At 47.4% G+C, this 10,790-nt stretch overlaps 1 protein-coding gene and 1 pseudogene across 2 annotated transcripts; both read left to right on the top strand.

Annotated features, from left to right (window-relative positions):
* Positions 1 to 4,036: 4,036 nt before the first annotated feature.
* On the top strand, positions 4,037 to 5,581 carry LOC146756894 (zinc finger CCCH domain-containing protein 11A-like; annotated as a pseudogene).
* A 782-nt stretch (positions 5,582 to 6,363) lies between these two features.
* LOC146756893 (zinc finger CCCH domain-containing protein 11A-like) lies at positions 6,364 to 8,250 on the top strand. Of its 2 annotated transcripts, XR_014937164.1 has the most exons (3): positions 6,364 to 6,950; positions 7,645 to 7,817; positions 7,986 to 8,246. XR_014937164.1 is itself a non-coding variant. In XM_085523853.1 (2 exons), exons 1-2 carry the CDS (start codon positions 7,551 to 7,553, stop codon positions 8,163 to 8,165), a joined length of 447 nt encoding a protein of 148 aa, XP_085379979.1. In that variant the 5' UTR covers positions 6,364 to 7,550; the 3' UTR covers positions 8,166 to 8,250. The 2 variants fall into 2 exon arrangements, 1 of the variants encoding a protein (XP_085379979.1); XM_085523853.1 differs by having other exon boundaries at positions 6,364 to 7,817; positions 7,986 to 8,250.
* The last annotated feature ends 2,540 nt before the right edge of the window (positions 8,251 to 10,790 follow it).

Genomic DNA, 10,790 nt, shown 5'->3' with positions numbered 1-10,790 from the left:
TGTCAGGACCCCAAGTGGGCCCTGCTGGCTGCCGGCACGTTGGGTTAAGCCGGCACCAAACGACGAGCCATCCTGTGCACCGTGAGGATCCGAACATCTCAGCACCAGTTTTGGTCAATGTCTCCTTGGTTAATGTCTCCAGTGCAGCCAGTGATTTGACGTCAGCACTGGGCAGCGGCTGCTGGTAACGGCACATGAGACAGCGTTGCTCCCAATGTGCCTGAAGGTCCGAACTGGGAATCCAGCCTTCATGCCGGACTGATAGTTCGTGAGCGGGGGAGACCTTGTTCCTGGATAGTCCCCCAGTGGTGGACATTCAGAACGATTCTGCACAGCCAATATGTTTTTGTCTTCTTATTTGGTTATGGAGTGTGACATTATAATGCACACTGGACAGAACTGGATTGCCATGAAGATTCTGTACAATAGTGTTACATTGAACTTGGAGAAGTTGTAACTCCATTGTGTACTGTGCTGTTATCTTGAACTTGAATGCACCGTTCTCTACAAGTTGACTAAGTGTTGCCATACAGCATTTCACAATTTTTAGGCAGATTGCTGTTGTGTGCTTTCAGGTTTGTAGTCACTGCAGCTGCATCTCTTTGGTATGTTATTATGACAGTTTCATTGTTTTTCGCATATGTTTAATGATTGATTCATTTGTGGAATAGCCTTAAATGTGCAAATCACCTTTGGGGTAACGGGGAGTATGCAGGGGAACCTTTACAGGGGCTGCAGATAATAAAGAGGGGGGAGATGTTGGGTATTGGGCAGGTGGTGCCTGCATGCACCAGCAGTGGAGTCATGGAGGTCATGGGTATCTGATAGGGGTGGTCACCTGTACCACTATATAGGGTTTGTGGTGCGGCATTAAACTGGTACTTTCAGCGTTACACACTGTGTGTTCTGGTTAGCATTTGGGCTGCTGTGCTAACAGATGTCTCTGGGCTTATCTTGTTTTAAAATGGATGGGCTCGTAAGGAGCAGAGGGATGTGAGGTATTTCTAGTCCGCTTCATGCTCCCGATTCCAGAACCCTTCCAATTGTGAGGAAACAGAAGTGCTGAGCTGTGTGCGTGTTCCATGGTGCAGAGTCCAGTGACAGTTGGTGCCCGGCGTCTGTGCGGGGCAGCACCGAGGTTGTTAGAAGCATAGGAATCTGCCAGAGAGGAATCTGATGTGAAGGTACTAAAGGTAAAAGGCAGCATTTCTATCAGTACTGGAGGAGGGTAGGAAACTTTGTCCTTAAGTGCTGTTTTTGTTCCCTTTGTCATGCAGTCAATCCAGCAACTAACTTGAGAACTCGACTTCTCCTCTCTTTAGTTTAGATTTGGGGAAATTCCCTGGGAAAAAAAAAAAAAAAAAAAAAAAAAATTCCTCGAAAATTCACTAGTGTCTGTGTGAGTAAAAGGTTCCAACTTTTATTGACTATCGGAAATGCTTAGCACAGAAAAGTGCAGCACTTTAATGAAAGAGTTCTGAATCACTTGAATTTGATCTTCTGTCTGTCCTGGTTGTAGGTTTTACTGCATTTGATACCTTAAAAAAAAAAACAAAACAACAACAAAACAAACCTAAAATACCAAAATATTTGATTTTTACATCAGAAAAGAAAAAAAAACAACAACCCAAGCCCTTGTTGTGGCTGAGCAGAACGTGCTGCAGCTCCATGCAGTTCTGAGTTACCGTATTCAGGCACATGTGTGTGGATTTGTGTATTGATACGCACTGGCATGCTTTTGCTGTACAGGTAACAAAGACAGGGGAAGGTTTTAGTGTTTTCTTCATAGGTGAAGAAACCTTGAAGACCAGAAATTCCAACTTACAGAATTTGACATTGGCAAAGTGAGGAGGAAAATTCTTCCTAACCTGTTATAATTAATTAATTCACGGATTCAGTGTTGGTTCGGCCTACAGGAGAAGTGAACTGCAAGGCTTGGAAGATCGCTGTCTTTGCTGAGGTTGTCCAGGTGGGTGAGCTTGAAGACCTGCAGCGGTCAGACAAATGTGTTGGGGTTACTCACTGCTGTCACTCGTGGTGTTGAAGGAGGGGCTCCATTGGAGGGCTTGCAGCCGTGCAGCCCAGGGGCTCCGTGCTGAGTCAGGGTGATGTTACTAGAGTTTGACCAGTGTTGAGGAGGGCAATGTTTTGAAACAACTGCTCCTGAGAGACTGATTGAATGAAGAGAAGAAAGCTGGGAAGATGATAGATAGGAGCACAGCTTAACTTTGTGTGCTTCTGATATTTCAGTTTTTTCTTGCATGCTCAGCTTCTTTTTGCTCCTGTGGCCTTTGCCTTGCAGGTTGTTTTCCTGAATTTAAGCTTTTACTGGGTGAATGTTGTGTAGGGGGGGATTTCCTTGTTCACCCAGTAGCCAGTTGGATGGGCAACTGGTGACTCAACATTTATCTGTGTGGGTTTTCAGCATTGCCTGCCATCTTTGTGCAGTGGTTGTAAGGTTAGGATCAAAGTTTTAAATTGATCCTTTTCTTCCTGTAGCTACGCTGCCAAGTCCACCAGAGTCTGCAGGTGACGATCCGAGGGCAGCTCAGATAACAGTGCAGCAGAGCAAGCTTTCCGTGCAGTCCGATCCCTCTCCACAGTCGATGGAAGTGATGGAAGTGGAAAACTCAGAGAATGTCCCAAGCCCGACACATCCTCCCGTTGTCATCAATTCTGCAGATGATGACAAAGGTGATGGTGAGTGTGGTTGATTTCCCGGTTCTCTAGTACTCTATTCACTTAGGCTGCTTCTATGGGTTTACCAGGTAAGTGTAGCTGTTTAAATAAAGAACCCATCTGTAGTCACTTACATTTGTACTTAAGAATATTAACTGTGGGCTGAAGTGTCATTGTATGAGCTACATAAATGTGGGAAATCTGATTGAATTCCTACCGCGTAACTGAAGAGGCTGATTTTTTCTTTCCTTGTACAGACCAGCTTTCTAAGGAGGGAGAAGAAACAAAAACACCTGTCCAGCAACCAGCTGAAGAAAACCATCATGGATTGCAGATAATTTCCACTACAAAATCTGATGCTGATACAAAACAAGGTATTCCAGGATTAATCAGAAGCACTTGCCAATTAACTCCAAAGCAATTTATTGTACAAACACAACAGAACATAGGGTTGCTGAATGGAATCAGCTATTTCCATGATCTTGTTCCTACCTTGTAACTTCATGTGCCTTTCAGATTAGGAAGGTAAACTCCTTTGTTTACATCATTAGAGCAAGACGAGGCCACAGCATGGAGTTTAAGTGCCTGTATGTGCATCTTTCCAACCAGTGGTGAAAGCCACATTTGCTGAGAGAGGAATCTAATGTCATGTGGATGGGATAAAGTAAGGGATAAAGCCTACTTTTAATATCCAGAAGGATGAAAGGAGGGCAGCAGACAGACATCAGGTCCATGGTGCTCTTAGCTGTGGGGAGAGCTGACAGGGTTTGTTCTGCATGCTTCTGAGCAGGAGGCAGTTTGCAGAGCTGTGGTCCTCAGCGTGTGCCTCTGTCCTTCAGTCTCATTCACTGCTCTGTGTTCCCAGATGACTGTCTGAATTTTGGAATAAAAACACTTGAAGAAATTAAACTGAAGAAACAAAAGGATAAAACCAAACAACAAAGTGGTGAGTTCATATGCCCTACTTTGTTATCCTTCTGATAATACTCAGATAGCTGGCACTGTGTTGGGGAATAGAGCTGTGCAGTGGTTGTTGCACATTGGACAGTAGTGAGTAACAAATGCGCTTTGGTCTTTGTGACGGTTCTGTCAGGTTTGCTTTTGTTGTTGGCAGTGGCTTTTCTTTTTCTTGTTGTAAACACTGTCTGTTTGTTCACTTGGATCAGAAGGGCCTTCAGGAGCTCCTGCTCATCTGCTCCAATCTCAGACTGTTCCTGTGCCTAAGAAGGAGAATGTGCGGACGCTGGTCAGAACTGTGACGCTGTCTGCAAAGCAGGGTAATGATGAGTACCTTTCTTTCCATTTGGTGGCTCCTAAGTGGAATGGAGAAATTACAATTGGGACTTACCCTGAGTGCATTACAGTTGCAATATTATTTTCTGTCAGGGCTGTCAAAGTGGTGTCTTTTGGGTGTCTTTGTTTTGGGTGGGAAATGGGCTCACAAGACAGTAATTCTGTTGGTTTCTGTCAAATAAGCACTTTGTTTTTCTTTGTTTTAGGGGAGAAGCCTGTGATTCGACTGAATATTGCTGATAAACCTGGAAAACAGGAATCCTCTGTAGGTAAGGGCTGCTTGTGAGCTGCTGTTTGGCTGCCTCCACGCAAATGGGAGGGCACTGCTGAAGCAGGAGGGAGGAAAGTGTGTCGTGGGTCTGTGATGACTCCATGTGGCACACAAGTGTAGCAGCTGAAAGGTGAATTTGAGAACATACACTTGGAGAAACCAAAGTTTGTGGTTGACTGTTGTAAAAATCTTTCTCCAAAGGAATTATCTTAGGAATGTTGTTGTTTTCTCTCTGTAGCTGATGTCAGTGGCCTTCCGCTGAAATGCAGCCTTGCAGAAAGGCTGGGGAAGAAGATCAAGATTGACAGAGCACCAAGGAGAGGTAAATGGTCATTGGTGTTTGCTGCACAGATTCTCTAGGCTTTCTGCTTGTTCTTTCCTGGGAGCGTTCTCTTTGCGTGCTTGCTGAAGTCTTCATCACTGGGATTTGAAGTTCCTTTCCCTGCCCCGTTTTGAAACGTGAACACAGAGCTGGCATTTATGCAGCATCCCTGCTTTGTTCCATTCTGTAGTTCAAGGCATGAAGTCTCTGAAGGAGAGACAGGGACATACTTGTGCTCAGATAGATAATAACTAGGTATTACACCTGCTTTCCCCTTTTTCCTTCTCATGAATTTAGACCACTTCCACAGAGCCCTAAATGTTAATTTGAAAGGGAAAAATGGGACTGGTTTTCAAAATATAGGACAGGTGGCTTAGAAGAGAAAACTGCAGAGTGAAGCTGTCCTGCGATGCGCTGCTGGGAACACTCATATTCTGTAATATTATGAAAAATCTGGAAACTTAAGCTCTCGTTGGACTCTCATTTAATCATTATGCTTCTCCTTTCTTGATGATGGCAGAGAAGGGTGCCAAGCCAGCAGGGGAGATCCATGTCAAAACTCTGGAAGAGATCCGTCTTGAGAGAGCGAATCAGCGAGGAGAAACCCCAGCTGCCCCCCAGGCAGAAGGGTGCTGTAAGGTGGAGGATCCCAGCTCCAGGGTGAGGCCTTCCCCTGCAGTTCACATCAAAACCTACTCGGAAGCCCTGGCTGAAAGGAAACACAAAGGACTGGAGGAAGAGAAGCAAAAAGTAGAAGAGCTTCTTACTGACAAGAGAGTGAGGGTAAATGCAAGAACAAGAGAATTTTCCCTCCACCTGGGCCGGGTAACGTGAAACTGGAAGAGCCACGGCGTAAATTCAAGCGATTGGAAGAAGTGCATATTAAAACCTTGGAAGAAATCAAGCAGGAAAAAGCCCTGCGGATGCAGCAGATCGCAAAGCCAGCAGGTAAGGAGGTGCTTCACTGTCTGCTCTGCCAAAGTGATTCCCCTGTCAAGCAAATGGAGTTTGCTTAGAATTGCCTGGGCTGTTTCTTACCAAATGCAAAGGCAGGAAGTGCCAGGATGTCCATCCATGTGTTTTTCCATTGAATCCGTGGTGTCTGCCTGCTTCATTCTGGAAAATTCATTCGCTGTGAGGTTTTGTAATTCAGTTTCTCCTGTATTTTCTTTCTGCCATGTTTTTGGTGTGGCATGTTCTGTGTGTTGACGCCAAGGTTGCCTTCATCTTTGGCGTGTGTTGCTTAGTTCGATATGTAAATGTATTTGTAAAGCAGGGATTGACTCCTCAACATGGGGGCCAACCTCTGTCACAAAGGTCAGGGGGGTGAGTTATTCATTGGGGATGTGAAAGGCTTTGTGATGAGACAGCATGTGAAGGAGGGAAGAGCTTGGATACTGTATGGACTGCGTGATGTCGCCTCTGTCTGTGCTTTGTTAATGAATGTGAGGAAATAAGCACATGGAGGAAACACTGGCACTCGGGTTTCTTTCTATGCTTGCTGTTGACCAAATGATTTTCTTTTTCCTTGTTTTATAGCACCTGGAAGAGAAGAGAAAAAGACTGCAGAATGGAGCAGGGCTGCTCCCAAAGCTGTCTCTGCACCCGCAGAGGTGAGTCCCTTCTGTAGATGGACACAGTGACACAATTTCTTCACATGTTCTCATGTCTCACTGCTCACCATGTGCCACCATCATGAGTGCATTCCTACCTTCCTGCCTTTGGTGAAGAGCTGCAGCCATGTTTCACAATCCTGATACTTTCAATGGCTTTCCCAGACAGCTTTGCACTCCTCAAACTCAGAATTGATCTGATTGTATCTGGCAGTGAGGCAGTAACCCTGCTGGCACCAGGTACAACTTGTGAGGTTAACGTGGGTGGCACTGGATACAAAAAGGCCACGACGGCTTCGTGTTCAGGGAAATCAGACTGTGGGTGGATGTTGTGTAGGGGAACAGGAATGACTTTCTGTTGCTCAAATAGAATGTGGTAGGTAACAACTCCAGTACTGCGCTGATTTAAACGAGCTTGCTTTGTTAATTGCACACGTTTGAAACAGTGTTTTCACAGCAAAGCATGGATCTTGTTATATGCAGGCATTTATGAAAGGGTCAGTGACCCAAGTGACAGGAATGTACTGTTCCAGGTGCAGCCGTTTTTGCAATATCTCCAATCTGATTTCCTTCATACACTCCCCCTGGTGTTTGTTCTGATTTTGCACTTACTTTATTTCTTTTTAGCCCTGGGATCAGAGTACACCAAATTCTAGAGCTCAAGCAAAGAGCCTTGAGGGGACAATAAAGGAGAAGCTGCAGCTGAGACAACCGGAGAAGCTGAAGAAGGAAGTGGCTGCTGTGCCGGCTGCTGCTAAAGAAACAGTCAAAGGTAAAAGTGCAGAGCTTAGCAGTCCTGAATCCACCCTTCGTGGTCAGCTTATCAGCTTGCAAAGGCCTAAGTGAAATCTCAGCACGGTGGGCACCAGCATTGCCAGGGAAACCATCAGCCCAACCTCAGGAGCAGAGAACTATGAATGAGTGTTGAGTGTGAGGTGGTCCTCGGAAGTAAAGGGACCTGAGTGCTCATGGTGGGTGCGTGCCTTTGCTTAGTGCTAGAAAAGGAAATGCTTATTTTCTTAGTTCACTTGTGTTCCTTCCAGCCAGACTTCAGCTTGAGAACGAGGGACAGACAGTGGCACTGAGCTGCAGACTTACCTGTGTGATAAACCCCTGGATGTATTTTGTGGGTCTGTTGTGGCTTGCACAGCGTCTGGTTGCACACTCTTGTCTGTAGCTCCTGCTTTTTCCTTTCTCTAGAGGGACCATGTATTGCTTTCTCCTGCTGTATGGCTGTTTCCCTTGTCTGGGTTATAATATGGTGTAGCTGTGCAGTTTCTTTGTTCCTTTGGTCGGACTGTTGGTATGCAGCACTTACTGTGGAAGATATTGCTGAGATTTGTGGAAAGAGCAATGTAATTTTGCTGGCCGGATGTATTTAACTGTGGAGAAGAGCTGTGGGAATGACAGGACAACCTGGACTCCTCTCAAGGCACAATTGTACCAGCTCTCTCTTCTTCCTGTAGCCAAGGGCAACGTTTGTGTGAAGCCTTGGGATGGCAAAGCCAGCAGCCCCACGAAGCGAGCAAGGAAGCGGAAGGCTGCTGAGATCTCTCCTTCTGCTGTGGCAGCTGTGAATCCTCGGAGAAGCACTGAAGAAGAGGAGCCTCCAGCTAAAAAGGCTAAAATAGCAGCTTTGGTAAGGAGGGGAGGAAGCGTCAGTGCTGTCCTGGTCAGGCTTACTGTTAACGTCCTTCAGGAGCCCCTTGGCCTCCATGTTGGGTTAAGGCTCAGCAGTGCTGAAGGAGAAGTGCTGCAGAAGAAGGATCTCCTGAGCAATCATTGACTTTGTCTTCCTTCTTCCCAGACTGCTGCTCCAGCCCTGCCGGAGGTCAGCCTGCTCACCAAGGCTGTAGAAGTTGACCTTGAAAAGTTCATCTCGGAATTCTTAGAGGAAATGGAAGGACAATATGACTTGGAGCTGGAGAAGGATGTGGATGAACTCCATCTTGAACTTTCCGAGATGATTGACAGTATAACTGAGTAGTCTTATAGTATATATATATATATATAAATAAATATTTTAAAAGGCTTCACAATGAGTCTTAAAGCACAGCTGAACTGGTAAAAGATTGGCAGACTACATTCCATTGTCCTGAGTTTTCCTGCGGGTCAGAGTTGAGGTCCTGTGCATCCATTCCCTGCTCCTGGTTGGCTCCTTTCAGCAGCAAGAGGACAAAGCAGTTCTGTGACAGCCCAGAAGGACGTCCATCTGTGTGCTGCAGTGCCTGGCAATTGATCTCCTGATTCAGTGACGCTCCGAAGGCTTCAGCCTCAAGCTCCTTCCTTCCTCCTCCCTTGGCCATGCTCAGCGTTGGGTGCAGCTGGAAGCTTCTTCAGTGCTCCCATTTCTTGGGTAGTCCCTATGTCTAGCTTGGAGTTCTGCCAGCTCTTGAGTTTTGTTGGTGTATGCTTTTGTTTATGACTTGAATCCTTTAAGGCAACTTAATGACAGTGTGGGGGTGGGAGGGAGCAGAATTATTCTGGTGTTTTGGACCAAATGTGCCACCAAGGCGGGGGGGTGCTCCCTGCCTTCCAGTTATCAGCAGTGATGCAGCAGCAGTGTGAGAAGTGGGAGCTGCATGCCGCAGCTGCGTTATTCCCTCCTTTCCCTTTTTCTGGACTTCCAGTGCTGTTTGCTGGCAGAGCTTGATGCTGTGCTGATGATTTCTGGAAGCCAACATGTGTGCGCTTCGCTTGTCTCAGTTCAGTGTGCAGCCATCCCAGCCCTGCTGTTGGCACAGTGCAGCCCTGGCCCTGCTGGAGGACGTCGTGGTGACTCTGAGCTTCAGCAGGGTATTGAGTGGTTTTCTGCTGCCTCTGGGTGGGACTGTGCCCATGTCATGTCTGCCATTGTTACTGTAAATATTTTATCCTTTCCTTTTGTATTTGCCTTCTATTTAAGATATTGTATGAATGCAGACAGGCTCCTCTGTTTGTGCCAGCGGCTCTCAGCTGTGTTTTTAAATAAACCTGGCACAGGACAGCAGTGCTGTACGTCTGCCTGCAGCTCTTGGAGGGAGCAGGAGGGGAGCCAGGAGTGCTGCTCCAGCAACATCCTGGTGCTGCTGCCACCAGGGTTACTGCTGTGCTGCTGTTATGAGCTCCATGGAAGAGATGAGCTCCAGCACTGCCTCCTCACACTTATTTGGTTCTGAAGCCTTCAGTTGCTATTGGCCGTGGCACATTCCATGCAGTGTGAATCTCTCTAACAGACATAACTGTATCAGTGGAATTGTGGGGGCTGGGAGGGAGGACACAGTGCTGCTGAGAGCAGGGCCAGGCAGCCCAGCATGCTCAGCACCACAGCCAAGTGAGGCTGGTAGTTCAGTTACAGTCTTTGCACTCCCTGTGCTATCTGCACCGCTTTGGCATGAAGACGTGACTGGAAAGTTCATCCAGTATTGAGCTGAGCTGTGCTTCCCCCCCATAACCCACAGTGCTGCCACAGCCACATTCTGAGGGCAGACACCCAGCTTCCATAACCAACCATGCACTGAGGCTGAACTGCCCACACCCCACATCCCAACCTGCTCCTCTACAAAATATCTCCAGTTTATTCCATACAAATCCCAGAGCATCCCACTCTTCCCATCCTGCAGCGGGGAGCGGAGACAGCCACAGCTCCCCATGTCCCATCGCATCCCACTCCAGCTGCCCTGTGGTCCTCAGTGCTGCAGCATCCGGCTGTAAGGTCCACCGCGGGTCCTCAGTTCGGTGGGTGTCCCCATCTCAGCCATGGTGTAATGCTCCAGCACCACAACATGGTCTGCCTTCTCCAGCATCCGGGGTTGATGGCTGATGAGCAGCATTGACTGGTCCCCCCTGTTGGGCATTGGGTAGGTTTGTGGCGTGGCATTAGGCTGATACATTCGGTGTTACACGCTGTGTGTGAGTCCCGTCTGTTCCCATGTGCGGAGGCACGGTACTTTCACACAGCAGCCTTGATTAGTCGCCGGATCGGGAGACGACAGCCTTCATGTTAGAAATGTGGACAAATGCTTCTGTTGTCTGAACCGTCTCTTGGCTCTCAGCACAATGGTGCGCTGCCTTTCAAACCCTTCACAGCACTGCTAGGTGCCAAGTGCTGTGCTTTAAGTCTGTTGCACGATGAGTGGCAGCAGGGTCTTTCCAAGTGAAATGCTTCATGCTGTAGATAAACAACAACAACAAATACAGCTGGGTTAATGTGGTCGTCTTCCTGTGGCATATTAGTTGAAGCAAAAAAGAAAATCCCCATCCCTTCTTGCTGGTGCTCTTGGCCACCCCCAGGAAGGGCTGAAAAGCTCTTCCAGGTCCTTTCCTTTGAGCCTTTGCTGCAGAGGGTCCCCACAGATTCCATTCCAAGATCTCCCTAAGCCTTCCTGTTTCCTACAGCTGTAGGCACTGATCCTAAAACAGCTGGGCTCTGTTTCCAGCCTGTGGGACCCCAGGAGTTCCTCACACCATCTTCTGCAAAGCCAGAGCTGCCCACAGTCCCCCACAGCCACTCTTCCCACTACATACATCAGGGTGCAGATGCAGCATGCTGAGTCCAGGATGTTTCACACTTTGATGTACAACGTGGACACGGTGAACTCCAACCCCGTGTGGCTGCAGTACTTGATGGAAA

This window comes from Coturnix japonica, chromosome 25 (genome assembly GCF_054131305.1).
Source record: "Coturnix japonica strain WE chromosome 25, WE-NBRP24, whole genome shotgun sequence".
Lineage (NCBI taxonomy): Eukaryota > Metazoa > Chordata > Aves > Galliformes > Phasianidae > Coturnix > Coturnix japonica.
Note: the sequence above shows the minus strand (reverse complement) of the source record. Positions and strands in the feature narration are given on the sequence as shown.

What these genes read in the sequence shown, in the direction of transcription:
- LOC146756893 (XM_085523853.1), top strand. Translation starts at nt 7,551, where the DNA reads ATGTATTTAACTGTGGAGAAGAGCTGTGGGAATGACAGGACAACCTGG. An exon ending in AGGCTAAAATAGCAGCTTTG is followed by an intron (nt 7,818 to 7,985) that starts GTAAGGAGGGGA and finishes CCTTCTTCCCAG; the next exon opens with ACTGCTGCTCCAGCCCTGCC.